General features: G+C 37.5%; 1 protein-coding gene and 1 non-coding gene across 3 annotated transcripts in view; both read right to left on the minus strand.

Annotated features, from left to right (window-relative positions):
* The window catches only part of LOC121316729 (regulator of microtubule dynamics protein 2-like), a 65,086-nt gene extending 41,829 nt beyond the window's left edge, over positions 1–23,257 (minus strand). For both annotated transcript variants that reach the window (XM_041251848.1, XM_041251849.1), the window contains exons 1-2: positions 23,183–23,257; positions 20,278–20,729 (exon numbers count right to left, since the gene is read on the minus strand). In XM_041251848.1, coding sequence (XP_041107782.1) covers positions 20,278–20,729 — 452 coding nt within the window. In that variant the 5' untranslated portion in view covers positions 23,183–23,257. The remainder of the gene's footprint in view (positions 1–20,277; positions 20,730–23,182) is intronic.
* On the minus strand, positions 22,288–22,415 carry LOC121317781. The gene has a single exon (XR_005950543.1). It is a non-coding gene; the product is annotated as a U6atac minor spliceosomal RNA (small nuclear RNA).
* Positions 23,258–23,832: the final 575 nt, after the last annotated feature.

Here is a 23,832-nt window from a genome sequence, read left to right on the forward strand (position 1 = left end):
ATATTTGACCATTCCTCTTTACAAAAATGTTCAAGCACTGTTCAAGTTCCTTGGGGAGCGTTGATGGACAGCAATCTTCAAGTCATGACACACATTTTCAATTGGATTTAGGTCGGAGCTCTGACCGGACCACTCAAGGACATTTACCTTTTTGTTCCTTAGCCACTCCAGTGTAGCTGTGTGCTTTGGGTTGTTCTCATGCTGAAAGGTGAACTTCCGTCCCAGTTTCAGCTTTCTTGCAGAGGGCAGCGGGTTTTCCTGAAGGACTTCTCTGTACTTTGCTCCATTCATTTTCCCTTCTGTCCTGACAAGTGCCCCAGTCCCTGCCGATGAGAATCATCCCCATAACATGATGCTGCCACCAACATGCTTCACAGTAGGGATGGTGTTCTTTGGGTGATACTCTGTGTTGGGTTTGTGCCAAACATAACACTTTGCATTTAGGCCAAAAAGTTCAATTTTCAGGGTATCTGCAGGTTTCATGAAGTAAAATTTAAGACTTTTTTAATGCGTTTAACTAAGCTCACACTGCATATGTGATTCCACAGCTTTTATTTCCATTGTGCCAAGTTAAAAAATTTTCTTGCAAAGTATGCAGCGGGCTTCAGACGGATTTCTCTCAACTGGCTTCAAACAATCATAATTGCTGTTCTCCAATCACTTATCATTAAATTTGCACTTCCTCATGTTAGCTACACACAAACCAAAAGACGGTAAACAAAGATCACATAAACACAAGAAGATAGACACTGGTAGCTAGCTAGCGAAAGAACGACGTTGCTGTGAGGGACTGAGAGAGCAGAAGCCGAGGTCTGTGTGTGCCAAACACCTCTACCACTCTGCCAGCTACTAAAACAATTCCCAGAGATAGAACACCTACAGGGATTCAAGGTGGGCTTTCTTGAGTAGTGGCTTCCTTCATGCCACCCTACCATACTGGCCAGATTTGTGGAGTGCTTGGGATATTGTTGTCACATGTATACTTTGACTGGTCTTGGCCATAAAAGCCTGAAGCTCTTGCAAAGTTGCCAATGGCCTTTTGGTAGCCTCACTGACCTGTCTCCTCCTTGCTTGGTCATCCAGTTTGGAGGGACAGCCTGATTTAGGCAGGGTCTTGGTGGTGCCATACACCTTCCAATTCTTGACTGTGCTTCAAGGGATATTCAAGGCCTTTGATTTTTTTTTTTTTTATACCCATCCCCTGATCTGTGCCTTTCAATAACTTTGTCCTGGAGTTCTTTTGAAAGCACCTTGGTGCTCATGGTTGAGTCTTTGCTTTGAAATGCTCTACCCGGCAGAGAGAACCTACAGGAACTGCTGAATTTATATTGAAATCATGTGAATCACTACAATTTAACACAGGTCGAGGCCACTTAACTTGGTGTGTGATTTTGAAGGCGACTGGTTACACTTGAGCTAATTTAGGATTGCTATTACAAGGGGGGTGAACACTTATCCAACCAAGCTATTTCAGTTTTTAATTGATTTTCTACAAATTTCTCAGAATTTTTTTTTCTGTTGGAACTTGTGGGGTAGGATGTGTAGATAAATAAAATTATATATATATATATATATATATATATATATATATATATATATATATATATATATATTTTAAAAATTCCAGGCTATAAGTCAACAAAAGGTGAACATTTTGAAAGGAGGTGTAAACTTTCTATAAGCACTGTATGCATTTACAGTGCCTTGCCAAAGTATTCAGACCCCTGACCAATTCTCTCATATTACTGAATTACAAATGGTACATTGAAATTTCGCTCTGTACGATATTTTATTTTAAAACATTTAAACTCAAAATCAATTATTGTAAGGTGACATTGGTTTTATGTTGGGTAATATATTTAAGAAAAATAAAAAACTGAAATATCTTGCTTGCATAAGTATTCAACCCCCACACATTAATATTTCGTAGAGCCACCTTTTGCTGCAATAACAGCTTAAAGACTTTTGGGGTAAGCATGTACCAGCTTTGCACACAGTGTCGGAGCGATTTTGGCCCATTCTTCTTGGCAGATTTGCTCCTGGTTGTTCAGGTTGGTTGGACGACGCTTGTGGACCGCAATTTTCAAATAGTGCCACAGATTCTCAATGAGATTGAGATCAGGACTTTGACTGGGCCACTGTAGGACATTCACCTTTTTGTTCTTGAGCCACTCCAATGTTGCTTTGGCCTTGTGCTTGGGATCATTGTCCTGCCGAAAGATGAATTTCCTCCCAAGCTTTAGTTTTTTAGCAGACTGAAGCAGATTCTCTTGCAGTATTTTCCTGTATTTTGCTCCATCCATTCTTCCTTCAACTGTAACAAGATGCCCAGTCCCTGCTGAAGAGAAGCATCCCCACAGCATGATGCTGCCACCACCATACTTCACTGTAGGGATGGTGTGTCTTGAGGCATGGGCAGTGTTAGGTTTGCGCCACACATAGTGTTTTGAGTTTTGGCCAAAAAGATCTTAGTCTCATCTGACCACAAAACCTTTTCCCACATCGTAGCTGGGTCACTCTCATGCTTTCTGGCAAACTCCAGATGTGCTTTCAGATGGTACTTTTTGAGTTACAGCTTCTTTCTTGCCACCCTCCCATACAGGCCAGTGTTATGCAGAGCTTTTGATATGGTTGACTGGTGCACCTTTACTCCACTCCCAGCCACTGAACTCTGTAGGTCCTTCAAAGTGATTGTTGGCCTCTCTGTGGCTTCTCTCACAAGTCTCCTTCTTGTTTGAGTGCTGAGTTTTGAGGGACGGCCTTTTCTTGGCAGTGCCTGGGTAGTGTGATGCAGCTTCCACTTCGTGATTATTGATCCAACTGTGCTCACTGGGATATCCAAACACTAATCTATGCATTTGTATTACTTTATCTCTAACTTCTGTAGAATGCTCTTTGGTCTTCATTTTCCTTCAGATTCACAGCATTACCAATGATCCTTCAACAGTGGGGTTTTTATCCAGAAAATGTGACAGCAACTTTAATGGTTCACAGGTGGAGGCCAATGGTAAGGTAATTGTGACCTCGTTAGGGCAATTTCTTTCATCGGTGCAAACTGGGAGCTTCCACAGCACAGGGGTTGAATACTTACACAAACAAGATATTTCAGTTTTTTATTTTTCTTAAAAATATTTCCTAACATAAAACCAATGTAACCTTGCAATAATTGATTCTGAGTTTCAGTGTTTAAAAATAAAATATCAAACAGAATGAAATTTGAATGTACCATTTGTAATTCAGTAATATGAGAGAATTGGTCAGGGGTCTGAATACTTCTGCAAGCCACTGTGTGTGTGTGTATTATATATATATATATATATATATATATATATATATATATATATATATATATATATATAAAACCATGAGTAAAATAACAGCCAAAAACAATACAAATCAAGTTCCTATTCAAAGCTAGAAAAGAAGAATATCTTGCACTCAAAAGTTGAAAGGAATCTATAACAACTCTTGGCAGTTGCCTAATGTGCGTCATAGGAAGCATTTAAAATAGGATTTTCCACTAACAGTAATTCTTAAGACTACATATCAGTAGCCTTTGGGTATAGAGTAGTTGACAGCCAACTTTAAACCTGGGCAAAGAACTTGCATCATGGCAACATGCCCTGACACTGACAGAAGCATTAAAGCAACGATCCAAATCAGCCTAAATAAAGCTGATTGCTATGAATGTCATAAGACTCTATCAAGATCTTTGCTAATGACATACAGTAGTTGCTTGCTGTGTACACTTGCAGCTCTAGCTTTTGAATAGTAAAGCATGATCCTGACATTTTTTTTGCATCACATGTATTTCAATATTGTCACTATGTGCACAGTTGCACCAGGAGATTTTTTACAACTACTCTTGGCTGCTCATTCACTATCAAGATTGTTTTTGTTGCTTTCATATGCATTTTTAAGAAACCTTTCCTGATGCAAGGTCACTATCAAAGGCAAAATCTGAGCTTCAGATTTAATAGAGCAGCAGTACTGTAACACATGTTAATGCCATCATACCAGCTTGAAGTTCAGTAAGCAACACTATGTACAAAATCTCATTAAAAAAGGTTGCAGTGCTGGTCCATGTAATTTCGTACTTAAGTGCAGCTTTGGAGGTGTTGTCAACAGCAGACACTTAACTGTGCCTAATGTTGAAATTGACTTCCATATTTTGTTTTAGATACAAGGTTCTAAATCTGTCTTCATCCTCATCTCCCAACCTTGTTGGCTAAGGAATGATGAGGGTGTACACTAAGTGTTTCAGAACTATAGCCCAGCCATTCAGAACCCTCCCAACGACCCACAAAAACAAAATCCCTCACTATTTGTTGTCAGTTTCAGTAATGATGGTTTATACTTGTTGTTGGATCCTGTATTTTATCTACACTTGTTAAAAAAAGGTAATTTTCTTTATTTCAAAAATGGCTGTACTACTGTGTTGAAATACGCTTTGTTTTCATTTTTCCTTCACGTGTCCAATGTATTAAAACTGAAAACCCATTGAGTTTTACTTCCAGCTAAGGTCACAGAATAGAGAATTGTGGGAGTCTGGAACCTACTCCCTATTAATGTTGTTGAAGCCAACACCCTGGGATCCTTCAAGAAGCTGTTTGATGAGATTCTGGGATCAATAAGCTACTAACAACCAAATGAGCAAGATGAGCCGAATGGCTTCATCTCGTTTGTAACCTTTCTTATGTTCTAATATACTGTTGAGTGGCGCGGATGACAACGTGAATCGCATCCTGTTTCAACAAAACTGACATTTTAAAAGTATGTTGAAAACACACCTTAAACATAATTGCTATAACTTCAGGACTAGTTGTGGGCAACTTGAAAAAGCATTTACACACTAGAGTCAGTTTATTGCCACATACACATAACCAACTTTAAAGTTATCTCTTAAGCACATATTATGTATTCTGCACTATTTTCAGTGGTTGTTGGGATTACTTCAACAGTCTTTTTGGTATATTACTACTTCAACCCTTCTTAATCTGGCATGACTGCTGAAGTTCCCTCTTAATGTGTTTACTCTCCTATTTCTACCCTTAAACTGCCCAGTCTACTGTTGAGCAGTGACTGCTAATCCGATGGTTGTAAACACGCTATGGGGTCCGTTCGAATTCAGTGTTGTTTCTACAGTACTTTGGCTGAGCACAATCTTCCATGTTCTTAGCAGGTGTGGCAGGGTGGAAGCTCTACTTGCAAATAATGTATGTTTTGTTGTTTAAGTTTGGCAGGGATGGGATTAAATCTCATCCCTGTCAATCCCACGTGTAGAATGTGGCCATTCCCAGGTTAGATAACTAGGTGCTAATTGGGAATGGGGAGATGTATAAAACGGGAACCAAAGCCTTGTTTAGTTGGAGGAGTCTGAAAGAGTTTGGAGAGAGCATGGAAAGCACCAGTGAAGGCAACTGCCCAGCCCACCGTAAGGATTTATTTTGGTTTAAATCTGTTATTTTGGTCCCTGTACCGTTTCTTTGTTCTGTATTTTTGTGTTTATTTACTTTATTTGTTAATAAACGTGCGCACTGGCGCTTTAACTGCATTTCTCAGTCTCAGTCTTTCTCGCCGGTAACCGCTTGGGCCGTAACGCTATCCTTTTACAAACTGACTTTTTGTGTTCAGCTGGCTGTGCTTTAGAGCAAGTACGTTTATCTCTAACAAAATGGACCACAAAGACATCAGCAAATTCACAGGACAGGGCTTACTCAAAATGAAAAGGGTCAACCAATACATTTACCTTTATTTTACAGAAGCAAGGGAAGGCAGCAAACATTAGAAGTTCAGAACCTCTTGGGTCTATCCCATAGCTCAACACAATGCCATGGCATGCTGCATTGGAAAGCTATTCTCCATGGCAACTACATTATTTAAATAAAATAACAAGTGGCTAAATGAGGCATTTGCTTTTTCATTTTGCAAAACGCTACAAAAAAAAGTAAGAGAACGAAAAGTCAAATGCAACTTTGTTTGACGATAATGTGCTAACATAAACTCTTTTTCAGGCAAATGTTTTGAAACAGAGGTTTGGTAAAGCAAAGCATTAATAGTTACTCTGTACAGCTACAGTAATAACTAAGAAAATAAACCTGTCATGAAAATAACATCTGGGAGTTACTGTGCTGGTGTTCTGTACCCATAGATTTACTGAGAAAAAAACAAAAGTAGAAAAACGATTTGCACACATGTGCTTCTGTGGGTGAATACCGAGCAGTTGGAAAACCTCATGGCTTTTTTACATTTACTGAAAAAATGATTAGCTATTGTATGAGAGGTTAGTTATATATTGTCATTTGAAACAACAACTGCTAATTGATAAAATGATATAGGACTTGTCTGCTGCTTAATGTTAGTTCATAGCGTATGTATTTTCTAAACGTGTATTATTAGTAAACTAAATAGAGGCGTATACATGTTTAAAAATGTTACAGCTCCTGATTAGGACCGATATATATATATAAAAGAAAATGTATTTCTTTTCACACAAGTAAGAAAACAAAGAGTTGATTATTAGCTACCAACACCTGACTTCAAACAAAACTGTCTTGACAGGTTGCATTCACAGAGGCCAGCATGGGCTCAGTTTTAACACACTACAGCTATTCTCTCCCACTTGATGTGCCTCCATGTCCTGCAGCACCTCAGAGGTTCTTACTCTTTTCACTTCAGAAGATTCTCAAGTCTACTTCCTATAATGAGCTTTTGTATACAGTAATTGATGTAAGGGGAGCCAATTTCCCCAGTACATTGACCCTAAGCTACAATAAAAACATGCTAGTTACATGCCCAAATAATTCTGTATAATTAAAAAACACTGAAAACTAACATTAAGCTTTTGCAGCAACAATATAATTAGTGGGTTTTGTGCTATGGCGGTTTGTAGCTTTGTGAATTGATAAATAGATAACTTAGTCTACAACAAATAGAAAGTGTGTGTGTGTGCATGTGTCGAGTGGGGGATGTAATTGCAGAAATTGTACAGAGACAGATATTTCACATGTACATGCCAAGTCTTTATCAAACTACTCTTATTTTCTACTGGGATCTTGCCCCATAGGATTACATTGCCCCCCCCCCCGTACCATACCCAGCGATTCAAATTGATGGGAATACAAGGCCACCCTCCCCTGCTAAAAGCACTGCTTTCCTAATGTTATCAGTGACAATGTGTTTAAAATACATATCATTTCTGGCAGCAGTAATGGAAATCATTTTTCATGCAATACTGTTGAAACCAGATAACACAGGCGGTGATATACAGATGTTATCAAGACACTTATTAGAATTAGGAAGATATTATTTAGACACCAGATAACACATTTAATGTTTCCATACCTGTACTTTCTGAAGTTCTGCTGGGTGGTAATGGAAGGAACAGAACTAATGCATGTTCATGCAAAGCATTTCCATGCATATTTATTCAATCAAAAAAAAAAAAAAGTTTGTGGGTGGTCAGATCTTAAGATTCTGAAATGTAAAAAAAAAAAAAAAGGAACAAAACAAAACAAAAAATAGAACACAAAACAGCACGTATTCATGTGCTGTGCATTACTGCTTGTGTGAGGTAACAGATTAGTATTAAGCTTGAACTTGCTTGAGAGTGCAGTGAGTTTACACATTTACTGTATAACCGCATTTCCATTCCTATAGTTGTACTGTTTCTCACATCTCCACCTACTCTGTTGTCACTCCTACGCCTGAAGGCCTCTGTATGAAAGTGTAGCCAGAACAAATTAATAATGACTAGCCCAGGAATTACTGTATGCTACTGTATAACAAATCACTTATGAATGGGTACTGCAGTTCATCCTCTGAATGGAAACTGGTATCCCCTTGCAGTTTTGTGCAGATGTCAACAAGCTACTGACCACTGGAGGACAAAGGCTAGCCCTGCAGGGTTCTGCCTTTGAGCTCACTGGGTGTCTGGCTAGCAGGGTTCGCTGTAGAGCGATGAGGAGTTTTAGCACCTTAACGACAGTTCGAAAATTATATTGCCCGACAAGCCCGACAGATTTTGGTGGGGCGTGTAAAAAAAAATTGCTTACATGCCCAAGTCGGGCACCTACACAAAAGTAAGCAATTACTTTATTACAGATTCAAACTTCCGTATTTGCTCCCACATCAGTTTTTCTTTTTTTTACCTACATTCCTTCCAGCCAGCCAGCATCTCCCCCAGCACTTTACCGGATGTATGCTTATTTGAAGAAAAAAAAAAAGGCAACTAAGAGGATGATGGAGTGGAACATTGGATGTTTGAGAATGTCGGCACTAGACACACACAGCAGGACATGCAGTCCAGAAGTCATCTATCAGTGTGGAATCATAAGCAGCAGAAAAGTGTTTTTCAGTTTCACACTTGGGCGAGTAAAATTTTATGTTGGGCATGTAAAATTTAGTTACATGCCCGACTGAGCGTGTTAAGATTTTGGGAATTTTCTACCCTTGCTAACTCACGGGAGCACCGGAACCAATGCGACGCTTCCTACGGAGCCCTCAGTGAAGACTGGCTTACTTCGCACAGCCAGGATGCAAACCTGCACTTTCTGACTCACCCTGAGTACCAAGCGTCTGCATTTCTACCAGGTGAGCAACTCGGGGACCCCACAAAATGGGAATTTTGACCTCTTTTATATCCATTCTCACTGAGTTACACAGCTCTTGCACGTAAACACCACCTAACCTGGAACCCTTTTCTTATCAGATGTTCACCAGATCACCACTTATGGAGGGAACACCTCCCCAGGATTTGGTGCACTAAACTAGAATGACCCATATGTGATTCACAGTAACAAAAGCCCATCGATGCACTACTGGAGATGTTCTGGGATTAGCAGGTTGACGAGTTCCTCAGGTACAAAAGTTAGCGACCAAAATATGAAGATTATATAAAATTGGACACCAGCAATATCCTGTCTTAAATACAATACTGTGAAATATAGTGGCATATAATAAATCACCTGCTTACCCCAGTGTTTAGTGCTTGTTATAAATAATCCCAGATAAATTAGTTCAGTATTCCATTAAACAGGTATCTATTTAAACTGAATTTACAGCCCAATTCTGGAAGTTATAGACAGTACTTGCACCTTATCTTCCTGCATGTCAGTTCAGAATTCCTTTTTAACATGATAAATGTTATGTTAAAATTGTATAATTAAAACACTTACTCAAGAGTAAGCTGGAATTGTAAAAACATTTACAAGTTCCTACACGATATTGTAAAATGCAAGCCTTGACAGCTTTGGGACAGCACAGCAAGCATCCATTGAGATTTACAGCCTGCTTGACTCAGAACTGACGTGGGCTGTTTTGACAGATTAACAAAAAACAATATGAAATTATTAATGTTACATCTAAAGCACACATCCATACAAATCATAAACACACTTACTTCTCAAATGTACAGTCACAGCAATGCTGGTCGATTTGGCCGAGATTATTGTCACAACATTCTTTACATAGAATTTTGATGTTATCACACCGCCATCATATGATACTTTTCTATATTTTGGAAATGTGCGTTCTTAGCTTGGAACGTCTGGAGGAGGCAGCATCTTTCCTTGGGTCGAAATGTGTGAGATTCAAGGGACAATTTGAAAAAAATCATCTTAATGAGACAGAAATTCACTTCCTTATCCCCTGTAATCCTGTTGCAAGTCTTGTGTTAAGAATGCTTAAGGGAAAAATGTATAGTGTGGCAAAGTGGGATATTCTTTGCCACGCTTCGGGACCGTTCACACTGATTTCTTGTATAAAAGAACACTGGATCACAGATATTTTGCAAACAGAACAGTACCTGTATATTTATAACCAAACAAAAAAAAAGCATAACTCCTTCCTTTCTAAACTATACTTTGTAAGTCATTAACAATAAACTGGCTTACCAGCAACAAACATATATACTTCTACAAGTATTACACAATGTCTTTGTCAGGTCTGTGTCTCACATAGGTCTCTTTAGGGGCCTTAGCCTTCACAGACTCCGACCAACCACTCTGACCTGCTTAAATACCTGCATGATAATTACAGGAAGGTGTACTTACTTATGTTAATTACAGGTGATTCTGGCTCAATAAAACAATGATCAATTAAGCAATTAACCCTTAATCAATTAAACATGTGGCTGTGTTAAAACAACCATAAAACACTTTCCCCAGTATTTAGGGCCTCTGCCCTGTCACACATCCTGCCAGGTGTGCACAGGTCACACGACCATTCCACGCCACCTCACCGCCTCCCTGGTCTCTATAGACAGCGGTTCCTTTATTCCTGCTCTGGGGCTTCTCTCTGTAACCCAGCTCAGGAGACGGTGGAGCTTATCCGGTTCTGGTGACTGGCAGCTCCGGTCTCTCTGGCTCAGTGTACTGGCAAACTTGCCATCCATGTCCAAACTCTTCACAGAGTCCGCACCAGTAGGGTGGGACATCAGGGCACTTCTCTAGTGGTTCTCCACAATACTCACACCAGGGAGATATGTGAACAGGTGCTTCAGGATGCTGGTGCTTGTTCGGCAGCAGTGAGTCATGCTCTGGTAGTAGCAACTAACAGCAGCAGCTACTCTCGCTGTCTGTGGTTGGCCTCTCACTGTCGGCAGTTGCCCACTTGTTGCGCTGCCAGTAGCTTTGCCATATGCTCCTACAAAAATACCTTGCACTTACTTACCATCTCACGAGAATTTGCAGTGATTTTTATATAGATTGTATATGTTATATATTTTTTGTGGCGACTTTCTTTTATATGTGGAATGTAATAAACGAGAACCAATAAAGTTTTTTTCCCCCTCACTTTACAACGCCATTTCCACATTTGTTTTATATGAAGTGTTTAAAGTTAAACTTCAGTTTTCTTTTGCTTGTTCAGCTACAAAAAGGCACAAGTAAACCTCATGTTACTACTTTATGAAAATGTGTTTATGGCCACTGTTTACTGTGAAGAAACTGCAATGGCAGGAATGAAAAAAAATTAAAATAAATTAAATGTGGTGTCAACGTTATGTACAATTTATTTCGGAAATAAACAGAACAACATTTAACTTGAGCTGCTATTTGGCTCCTTTGTTTTGTAGTTAATTCACTGGGGTAAAGTAAGTCTTACATGACTTATTCTTTACTCCTGGGATATTTTTCTATTTTAATGTGTTACATATTGTAAGGTCTTGCTGTAAAATAAAGGCATACGGGGGCCACGGCCACACCCCCTGCCCCTGCCATTATGTTGTCTCTGTCTGCGTTCACAGCAATACAATGGCTTTTTTCTTCTTTTTGAAAAATGAACAAATATCCAAACAAATGTTTAAATTTTGAGCGAATATATGAACATGAAAATCCCGTGTTCGTCCCAGCACTATGTTTTAATACCATGTTTCCGCACAGTTCTAGACACTATCACATACACAACAAATTTGATAGATTTGGAGAAATAATAAATCAATCATAATTTCCCTTTTTCTTTTGCAACAAAAGGGGGAGTAGGGTGTAAGTCAGCCCCAGTATTTTATAAAATGTCTCCTTTTGTGAATATGACTAGTGTTATGGCAAATGCACAATGCCTATACAACCAAATACAATATTTAATGTTATCATTAGAGTTTGTTTTATGATTATTATTATTTTTTTAATCATTTGTTTACATGTGACAAGTACAAGTTTGTTTACATGTGACACTCAAACCACCCCACCCCCAAACCTTTTGTGAAATATAAAAGCCATCAGATTTGAATTATTTTAAACCACTCCTACAGTATGTCCAGTAGGACAGATCTAAATCAAGGCCCAGTGTTGAAAGGCTAATTACAGTACGGCAGGCAGTTTTGAATCTAGATCAAACAGCATTTCCTCTATACATAAACACAGGTGATGGACCTATGGATTATGTCAACTTATTAGTTTACTCTCATCAATACAAAGGGTATTGCATCTTCAAATACAAGAGGCCTTTTGCACTTTGACAACAACATAATGTCAATAAACTCCCAGCGTTTTAACAGAGTGGTTTGCAGCATTTGACACCATGCTTCAAAGAAGAAAACCAAGCAGATACAGCAGTCAGGTAAAGTCACAAATACTCCAACAATCTAGACAGCTACATCAGACCAGCAGGAAAATGACACTGTTATAAAAATTACTTTAAATAGTACAGCAATGTTAAAGGGACCAAGCACAGAGAGTGTGGACTGAACCCTGTATTTCGCAAGAATGTTGCCTGGTGCAGCGTACGCTGTTGGTAAGACACGTGGGGACACAACAAAATACTGTAGGTTGCCTCTGAGACCAGTCAAAAATTGCCTCTGTAAACATTTCTTAAAATCAATTATGTTTTAACATTTTTAAATCAAGTCAGAGCCAATGTTAATAAGTAACTGCTTAAAGTAGATGGAACTTGCAATGCAGAGCCATGGTCAGGATTTGCAAGGTGCAGCACCTAATTTCCAATGTGGTTTCTGACTGTACTCATTTTACACAAAAGCAGAATCACAACAAAAAAATGAGTTACAGTCAGCCAGTAACTGAGCTCTACAGTACAATATGTGCACTTGGTTCACAGTGGAATGGATTCATAGCCTCAGCTCTAACCATTAACAGTCTGCTAAAAAAAAAAGTCGAAGGGTTCACAGCCTAACACAGGATGAATAAAATAGTACCTTAAATGGGAATCAATCATCACAGTGGTTGAGAGAGAACATTAAAGAGAAATTAAAATCATCAATTTCCACATTCTAATTTGGAGTTGCTGCAGGCCAGACTACAGTTTTTGTATTAAAATAATATACTGTAGCCATAATCAAGCTGCACTGAAACACTATTGACTTGGTAACCACAATGCATATTCTGAAACCTAACATCCAGAAATACTAAAAACAACGTTAAGTGAACCAGTGAGAATGTGTTGATTGAAAACAAAAAAAAAAAGATCACATTAGCAATTGTGAAAATCCTTTTGACTACATACTGGCCCTTTCAAGTACTGTAGCAATGAATATTTAATTAAAAAAAAAAAAAAAGGTTTCCCATAACTTCAAAGAAAAAAATCTTATTCATAATTCTATGCCTTGTTTGTATTATTATTGAAATAAAGCCAAATATTGCAGTAAATTATTCTGCCATTCCTTATTCTGGATAGCATTCAAGTGCTAGAAGGTTGTGAAGAACAGAATCTTGCATGTAACTGCAAATCACTACTGAGTTCTTCTATAGTTTGTTTTTCTTTGGATTTTAAGAATGTAACCAAGACAAAAATGGGGGGAAAAAAATCCAATAGATGAAGCTGTATTGTTTAACTAAACCCTCAGGGATAAGCTGATTTATTTTTGTTATTTTTTTAAATTGTTAGAACATTTTACCGTACCAGAAATGTTCTTGTTTGCTCTTTTTTAATAAGTGAAGTTTAGGTACTAATAGGTGGTTGTATGATAACCTTGCTAAGTGTTGTTAAAGTGCTAGTGTTGAAACTCGGTCTCTAATATATATATTAGAGGTCGGTACAGGTACCCAAAAACCCTGGTTTTAAATTACCCAACGCTACCTGGGAATATTTTAACTACCCGGGTTTAGATTTACTAATTTGCGAATTGAAAGAAAATGTAGAAAATATGACAATGCAGTTGTAATTCTGGCGCTCTGGCCAGTGTAATAAAGACAACATTAAAACAAGCTTTTGCATTGAGCCTTTTCTTAACTGACAGGATATCAATGTTTTACACAAAACAATAACACACAGTGAGCGGCAAGTACACCTCAGTAATAATAACTGCGGCGGCTATTCTTCTCAGGAACTAAATCGGAAACAAAACAACATCTTGTTGGGTTTACATCAGGGGCAACATAACCCTATATAACCATGTGACTTCAATACCAAGCCTGTAGTCAGCTATGAAGCAAAATCATACTAATAATTATTTATTTATTTAGGCTATTTTACACGTCGTTCAGTGGTTTTGCCACAAAATAAAATGCATTTCATCCCTCGTGTGCATACATTAATTCCCAAGCCCCACTGATATCTACAGCCTCCATTGTGCTCTTCAAAAATGTTTAATGTCATTGCAGACTAAAGCGGCAACATTCGGCTCAGTTCATACCACCATAGCTAGTTAAACGCATTTGAATGGCTTCGAAACAACCACAGATTATTCACTTTTTTATTTATTTTTTTAACAAAAGTACTGTAAGGAATAATACATTCTGGTAGCGCACAGTTTAGCCAACCCAGCTTATTATTCCAATGCTAAATCACTAGTGGAAGTGTAAGCTGCAGTTTAGCGGACCCAGTCTATGCAAATTTGAACAATTGGAACAGTAGTTTAATTGTGAATATTATTATGTCATTTTAGGTAGCGATTCTTAAATTGAGTTTTAGATCCTACTAGGAGTAGTTCAGATTTACTAGTGTTTAGCTGAAGACAATTGGCAGACATTCCTTGACAGTCCAGAATACGATATGCAGGGTTTAAGTACTTCTTCTCATCATCAGCTCTCGTTTTTATCTGACTTTTAGGTTTACCAGTTGTGTTAAAAAGTCAATTAACTAACACTGTTTTTGCTCTGCTGCTAATAACAAACTTTAGGCTGTGTGGTTGAGTGGTTAAAGAAAAGGGCTTTTAACCAGGAGGTTCCCGGGTCAAATCCCAGCTCACTCACTGTGTGACCCTGAGCAAGATACTTAACCTCCTTGTGCTCTGTCTTTCAGATGAGACGTTGTTTTAAGTGACACTGCAGCTGATGCACAGTTCACACAGCCTAGACTCTGTAAGTTGCCTTGGATAAAGGCGTCTGCTCAATAAACAAATAATAAAAAATAATAAACTATGGACAAATAGTTGAAAGAACCCCCACACCAATATTAATGTGTTTTGTTTATGCTTTACTTTCATTCATTTTTTTAACTTTGTTGTTAAAATACAATGTTGTGAAAAAGTATGCCAACATAACTCGTCATGTCATTACGGAGTATCTGAAGAATTGTAAACCATGTCAGCTCAAGAAAAAAGCCAAAGGAAAAGGTCTAGTGGTGAAGCCAATCTTAGTCTCTGAATAGAATTATCAGTGCCAAGTCTACCTTATCAACAAACAGTCTTAAGCCAATGGAGAATTCAAATTCATGCTGAACTACCAAGACCATCTTCAAAGTCAGGGGTCATTTGAAAGGTACAATCAAGATGTGGCTACTTGTATGTCAGAGAAAGTCTAAAAATTGCTCAGAATGTCTTTGGTTTGTTCAAAGCAAGAAAAATCAGAGCTTCCACGCAGGTAACAAATGAAATCCTCACAAAGCTATGTTTGGAAAAAATCAACAAGTGGGTCTTACCGATAGTTGTCTTTCACAGGAGGTGCTGTCATTCCTAGAAGCATCAAGAGCGATTTGGCCTCTAGAGAGAAGTGGAACCAGGCCCACCAAATACTGCAACCGCAACTAATGAGAGCAACAATGATAAAGCGGTATGAATTGTGTACGAGAAAGAAGTCTCAGGGGCACATGCTTGTTCCGTGTGTAATAACAAAGCTCACGCAATATGTGGGAATAACTCTGCCAAGACAAAAGGCTATGGGTTGAGTGTAATATGCTTTTTGTGCGACAGACAAGTAAAGGTGTCTCAGGAAAGAAATCTTTCAAAAAGAGGTCTAAAGTCAAGCCGAGAAAATGCTAGAGCTGTCTAATAAGAAATTAAAATGAGTGGAGGTCGGACAAAATGTTCTTGTACGCGTTCCAGATGTTGACAGAAGCAGGGTGACGTCTAGAAATGTCTAAGTCATTGTAAACACCATCAACGATGATGGCCTGTACCACTTGGCCATTGCTGGAGGATCTCTGGATCGCCTTTACAGTCTTTAATTTCAGTTGTCCGACAGTTCATTCCTAACTTTGGACAAAGCACCCAAAGAAAACAAACTTTTCTCTTCGTAGGGGCTATTCTGGGGCTATTCAAGGCTTCATTTCTTGCAAGCACAACAAGTTTTGTCAAACAAAGTAGTGCTTCTGTGTGCGTGTAAGGGCGTTCATTGCAATTGTAAATGTCACAGCAGCAAGCCTTGCAAAAACAAATAAAAATACAGTGATTTGTATGTTCTAAATCTAAATTGTGATTTTCTTTTTACATGAACGTTTATTATTTTTTCTTTATATGTATCTAATTTGACTGAACTACTTTAATCTTACCTGACTTATTGCCTAAACAATCAAAACAGTGTTTTAAAATTAGTCTCAGTAGCCCAGTGGAGCTCTCAATATGGTTTCTTTTGAAAAATGGTCATTTACCAAAGTTGTCATCATCTAATATAAATAAATAAATATATTTAAGATGTTTTTTTTTTTTGCTGTTGTCAAAAAGCAATCTCTGTCTAAATTCCACAGGGGCGGCTCTGTCTGGCGCTGATCGGGGCTTGTAAAACCTGTTTTCTAAAAAGTGGTAGATCACCCCCTTCCTAGGATTTATGAGAATATTAAATGTTTAATAAGCATACATTTCTTTTTTATCTTTCGCTTAATACACAGTGATTAGACAAACATGGATTGACATTTTATTCTGCAGTTTAATTACTGTGTATACAGTAGTCTTATAATATGAATAAAACAATCCATTTTTAATGGTGTTTTTTCTAAAACTGTATTTTCCAAATAACAAGGTGAGAATATTACGAGCGTTATTTCAAACTCGCTTGGAGTTTAATGTTTGAGGTCACTACCCTCCTAAATTGCTTACCACGCTCCCCTTGCAAATGAGGCCACGGTCTCAATGGGTTAACTTAATGCATAAATAATAAAGACAAAAATAATTAATCAATAACGTGCATCTCATGAATATAATTTACTGTTTTTATGTTCCTTCAATAAAAAATATTGCATTAAAGTTTGTATTTCACTTGATGCCCATTTTTAACACCTCGCAATTAATTGCTATTCGTAGATTGAGCAGCGTCTTTAAAATCTGTTCCGGAACTGTGCATTTGTTCAAAGCACATTTGGCAATTTCATTATATCGCTTTACTCAAGGACCAAACAAACTGTCTCTTCTTTTGTGTTTCGTTCTTTGCATGTTTGGTTTTTTCCATTTTGCAATATGAGCAAAATAACCTGCTCAAAGACCAAAATAAACTTCCATTTTATTCTTTGATGAGATTTGTAAATGCTCAAATGCTTTTCTTAGTGTTTAAATACCAAGAAATCCCAAGCTTGTTGTATACTGCTTCAGTGCAATGGGATTGAAATACAAATCCCATCTTTTTTTTTTTTTTTTTTAATGAGTAGTGTGGCAGAGCAAGAGCCCTGCCAGTAAATAAGGTGTGGGTGTTTATGAGTTTTGGTTGTGTTTGGCAGTGTGAGAATGTGGCTGTTCCCAAATAAGATGCTAATTGGGAACAGCCACATGCTATAAAGAGAGAACCTGAAGCTCCATCAGGGAGAGCCTGCCATTTGTATAAAATATATTATTTTAATTGATCAATGGCCTAAGTGTATTGTTTAGAAATACAGACTGAAATGAATGCCTGGAAACAGAGAGAAGGTAGTGCTTGAAACTTATACTTGAAGAAGTGCTGGGTTTTTGTGACTGGTAAACAGTTTATCTGTCGGGTATAGTTTACAACTGAAAAGTTTAAGTTAGCACTTGTGAAAGGAGTTGGTTTTGTTTATTTTGTTTGTGTTCAAGACTGTTTTGTTTAAACCTTTTATTTTTGCTCTGTGAACAGTGTTTTTGTTTAAACATTTATTTAGTTTTTTTAATAAAAATGGCACACCAGCACATTCAACCCTGCAAGTACCTGTGTCCAGTTTTCTGGTCTGGGATGTAGAATTACAGTACCTGTTCATCTCATGTATGCAGTATTCTGCCTTTGCTTTATCCTATTCATTAAAGAATAAAAGCACATTACAAAAAGCAAAATGCCGAACAGAAGCTGAACTTTTATTCAAAATCAGTCGTTTCAAGGTGCACCAAATCTTAATCCAACAAGCAAGAATCCCAAACTGAGCTTTCATTCCAGATCAAACAGACATGAAAAATTAATCAGATCCTCATGTTACTTTTTCTTTAATCAATTTTGCTTTGCCGCATGGTTGAACAAACCAAAAAAAAAAACTTTTTGACAACCTATATTCACGATAGATATGCCTACGTTACTCCTTTTTTAAAACGATCAATATACTTTCCAGCTTTGTTGCAACATGAAATGATTTTTGTTTCAGAGGCATAGTTACACAGCGCTTGCTTCTTATTAAGACAAAAGAGTTGACTTCACTGCGGAGGTGGCATCCCGTGTGTACAGACCGGGATGTTGACAGGGTGTGTTAATATTATCGTTATAGCAAGGGTGTACTGTACATCTACTTTAGCAGTTAATGTGTATCTGTAATAAAACGACATTTGTGAAAAATAAAATGAAAAATTATAAAATAAGTATTTCACGGGGCTCTAACTATGGCTACACAACTAATGATGTTCTCATTTTTAAATAAGCCTTTTATGAAAGTTAAGTAGACAATATGTATTTTTCAAGGTGGTCTTTGTTTTACTTTGACTGCTTTTTCAAAACATTACTTTTTCTCAAAACTAATTAAAATTCTGATCTTTTGACATACATTTTGACAGTCAAATCTATTAATCTGGTGAATTGCAAAACCGCAAGAAGCAGACATGCTTCTTAAAACATTCAAAGTCTGGGTTTTCTTTATTTCCCAGTGTTCTGAGGGTTTTGCTGATATTTTGCCAGAAGGTAAATCCATTTAATGCAGTCAAAATTGGCACCAGTATGCTTTGAATTAATTTATTTTTTGGCACTTTTCCAGTCTTTCTAGTACACATGTGAAAACAAAAAAAAAAATATTAGTCAAGATGCATCCTAAAGGTATTTGAAACAAATCCAGCTTGTGTGACTATGCAGGAAGAGAACAAGCTTCTGCAGCATTAATTGCAGGGTATGCATGAAAATCCAACTCATCATGAGCATTTTTTAACCTCACTTTTTTTTGTTACATAAGGCGAAACTAAAACATGTGAATTAATGCACCTACACCTTTATCTCCTTGCATCACAATGGCGTGAGCATGTAAAACTGATACTGAATGTGACGAGGTCATGACTTTATAATATGGGAATTTTGGTGGCTGGCACTAAAGCATTTAGGAGAAGGGGTATGTGTTTACCACATAATTGAGCATCTAGCCAAAAACAAGGAGGAACAAAATACACCAAATAAAAGGAAATGCTCTTTTTCAGTAATAAGTTTACATGTACTGATATACAGCAATACAAGACCAAATTTGTTGTAACCATTTTACAAAATGGATGTTGTTCTTTCCAATGACCTTAGACTGTGGTTTCCTTGGTAGTCTGGGAGTGTAGATATAAGGAAAACAGAAATATTTAGCCAAGGCAAAATCTACACAGAAACCCATTAGTTATGTAGAACTATCATTCCTTGTACACCAGATAATGATGATGATGTAACCAGTGTCACAGCAGTATAGGTGATAATATCTTTGTCCATGGTCATTCCTTGTTTGAAATACAAATTAATTATTGGAAAAGGAAAATAATATTAAATGACAACCGTGTTTAGTTTACTGTACTGAGTATTCTCACTCAGAAACTACAAGAAGTGGAACAAAGACTTAGTAGTTCTGTATACAGTACGTTTTTTTTTTTTTTCATTTGAATATATAATTTTAAAAAGTTAACGCCTGCATCTGTAACTCAAACTTGGCCTATACTCAAGGTATTTGGCAGCTAAACTGCAAAAAAATGCTGGGAGTTACATGTACTAAATCACTGATACAGTACTTCAAAGGCAACTCACATTTTGAGGCATTTCTGAATTGTGATAAATTGGCAGATAATACAATGCTCCTTTTTAAGTAAACTATGCAAGAGAGCTAATTTGAAACAAGTATTACTGTGTATTGCTGCCAGGATAATAAAAATGTACTGCTTATTTATGTATTTATATGAATGTGGCTTTAAGTGGCAGATGCTTTTTTCACAGATCTTTGCCAATATTCGGAAAGTCTAAACATGCTCATCACACTATCTCCCCATCTAAGAAGAATATAGCATGCTGTTAGAGATGACAAAGGGTTACCTGCTGGGTGATATGTCAGGGAATGCCTACTTGACAAGATCAGTTCATGTCTAAAATATGGTATGTGTAAATGGTACAATTTAGTTTACTGCAGGTAGTGTACATGTAGACATTTTGGTAAATGTGGAAGACAATAATGTAAATGGTCATGGTGGATAACCTAAACTAGCATATTATAACAAGCCATTTAAATACTCACCCGCCTTCACTTTCAGCCTCCTCCGAGCTCAGATGCTCCTCTCTGGGTATCACTGTTCTTTTCCTGCGTGTTGCTCTGTGCAGGGGACTTATCTTGTGTGACTCAAGCTTGCCCCGCAGCCCTTCCCTCACCTGCTCCTGCAACTTAGGGATGCCTTCCTGCAGGCTCTTCACCTCGTCTTTCAGCTCAGACACACACAAGATCAGGGTGGTCAGCTTCTCCAGCATCTCAGCCTGCTTCTCCTGGAAAAGAAGCACTGCTCCCTCACTCCAGTCATCCGCACTGAGCTGCGAGTGTCTCTCGTGATTGCTGAGATAACAATCGGTTAAAGTCTTGGGCCCCCTGGATTTCCGGGTCTTACTATACCACACCAGGGCCAAACTGATCCCAGCCGCCCCAACCAGCGCACTCAATACCAACGCTCTGCTTTCTGGCTGAGACATCCTGCTCATCTGAAAGAACACAAAGAAGCTCTCAATAACAAGCAGCAGCCCAGTATTTAGTTCTGTCTTCACTGTAGCACCCTCTTCAAATTAAACTAAAAAATGTAGAAAGTGTAGCATTACATTACCAGCTTGCACCAGAGCCACATGTGTTTTTTAAAGAAAGCTACTTCCTTGCAAAACAAAGAGACTAGATGGGGTTCAAGGAGAGGTCCCCTGGCTACCATTCTGAGACACCACATTGCTAAGGTATAATACCCTGACTGTCCTTAGTCACTTGTACTTATGCCAGAGCTATATAAGCTCAGGAAAGAAGTTTATGATGGAAACAATATGTTTTTAAACTACCAACCAGTGTACTGATACACATAACACAGTCATGGAACATTGACAGTATTATATTCATACCCAATTACAAATCTTGAAAAATGTACTTATTTTTCTACTGTATACAGTTTGTACATTATGTAAGGAAGGCAATTTAAAAAGTAAGAGAGCAAGAAAATACTCTAAGATCCCAACACCCATTGTGAGACATTGATTTAAAAAGGGCAGGGATGAGTTGAAGTGCATTGGTTGTGTGCAGGAAGGGGAAACACACTGGTGTGGGTGGTCTATGGGGGTCATTTTTCATTCAAATATGTTTACTTATACTGTGAAGTTATGGAGTACTACAACAATTATTACACTGAAAACAACACATACCATATGAACATTATATATATATATATATATATATATATATATATATATATATATATATATATATATATATATATATATATATATATATATTAATTAAGTATAGATAAGTCAGGTGAAGTAGGTAAATTGATATTGCCTATAAAATAGATACACTACCTAACAGTGGTAGTTATAATAGAATATGTATTTTAAAAGCAGTATGCAATTGGATTTATAGTTTCTGCATAACGTCCCTCTTTAAATCTCAGGCCACGTGGTTTTTAAACTAGATTATTGTGTCTAATAATACCGACAAGATGAAGATTATCTGTACTGAGTGCGACTGGTAGCACTTTAACCCATTCTAAGAAACAGGCGTGTAGTGCTGGGGGGTCGCAGGGGAGCAACGCTCCCTCACTTCTCTTGGGCAGGGAAAACACCGCTTCTCTACTTCACGTTAGAATATTGAACCGTTTTGCTCCTATTAATATATGGAGATATACATGTGCATTACCCATACAAATAAGCAAAGAGTACATTAACTGTAAGAAAAAAAAAAACTCTCGACACATAAATAATGAAAGAAGTTTTTAGAACAGTGTTTTTATTTTATTTTTAGACAAATATATAAGAAATAATGTAGATAAAATAAACTAAACATTTATTTAAAAGATAAAGCTCAAGCGCAACTAACAAATAAAGGGTACCTGTTGTCGTACACACCTTTTTTTTTTTTTTTGTGAACGGATGCACTAAGCGGCTGCAATAGGACAGTGAGACCAGCTGATTCTGGACGAGACCATTAAATATACGAGGGGGAGGACTGGGGGACGGTTACGCATATTATTATTATTATTATTATTATTTGTAGTAGTAGCCGTTGCCGTAGTCGTAGTTAGAGATGCAACAAAGTAAGTGGCAAAGCCTTAACCGTATGTGTGTTGAAGGCCACTAGGACCTCTTCCTTCCTTGTCAAGGGGAGTGCTAACCTTCTCTCCCTGCAGTAGTCGTCGTAGTAGTAGTAATAATAATAATAATAATAATAATAATAATAATAATAATAATAATAATAATAATAATGGCGTTTAATCATGTGTATTAGTGTATGAAACTGGTTGTGAAAATATGTATAATAAGTATTTGTTTTTTATCTATCTTTAAATGAAATAGTTGTAAGTCTAGTTGGTTTACAATAATACCTCAATACCTGACTGTCTGAATTTGTAATCAATTGGTACACTTGTTAGCCCTTTCAAATAGCGTAACTACTAGTGATAAACTGCGATTCTGTTGAGTGTTTGGGGAAACAGGGACTGCAGGCGGCGTGGTAGGGTTGAGAGAGAGGCATAATGACCCTTCACTTTTAAATATAGCACTATACCACCAAAGAGAACATAACTAAGACTTAACAAGAGCTCAATGTTTGACATGCAATTACTGCTTCAAGTAGTTATAATAAATCTCTCCACAACGACGTAAATATACTAAATGCGCCTGTGAGTTCTGACCATCAACACAGGAATAAGGCAAACATAAATTTAACAGGCAAGTAAGTGTTCATAACATATATCTGCATGTACTAAAACAAACAGTACTGTTGTTACAAATAAATATATTCAATTAAACCTGGAAGGGTTCTTCTCAGTCAAAATGCGCCTGCTGCTATTCATTGAGGCACTTTGTTCAAATGAATTGCAAGCTGAATTCACAAACATTATCTCGCAATAACGGCTCACATTACAAATAAAATGCTACTGAAAGAAGTTCAAAGTTCTTACTTTTATCTCTGCAGCGCCTGACCTTAGCAGAGCACCACTCTTTTTTTGACAGTTCTGTGTACAGCACTAAAACTTCCTCCAAACCCCACCAGCGCTTAGAACTAAAGTTCCGCCTCCCCACTCAAGTGAAGCACAGTAGCAGTAAAAGGCGTTCTTGCTGCCACATACGTCATCGCCTTGGTCTGGCTTCTGAGGGGAGGAGCGTTGAAGCACTTCATTCATAAATTCAGTTCAGATCCTTGAAACTTTGTGTACAGAACTCCGCTTCGTCTTGCATAAAAGAAATGTTGCACGTAGGAGTATTTATTATCCATTTTAGGTCTGATGACTAAAACATGTTTCATGACCACTTTGTTTCGCTGTTAGAAAAACAGGAAAATATAACCGTTAATCCTTATGCTGTGATGCATTTCAAATCATTATTCAATGGGCTGCATTGTCATTCGTTTTTTTTTTTTTTTTGTTTTGTTTTGTTTTTTTAGCCATGCGCAATTAAGCAATTTTGCTAATTTGTGAACAAAAACTACCAGTAAAAACAAATCTTATCGGATATCCTTATCCTTATGATTTCCATTACATGAGAGTAGATGTTGAACTTCATGTTGATTTGAACTCGGCTCTCGCCAAGATAAGTACAAACTAAGATGTAG

The sequence above is a fragment of the Polyodon spathula genome, chromosome 6 (genome assembly GCF_017654505.1).
Source record: "Polyodon spathula isolate WHYD16114869_AA chromosome 6, ASM1765450v1, whole genome shotgun sequence".
Classification (NCBI taxonomy): Eukaryota; Metazoa; Chordata; class Actinopteri; order Acipenseriformes; family Polyodontidae; genus Polyodon; species Polyodon spathula.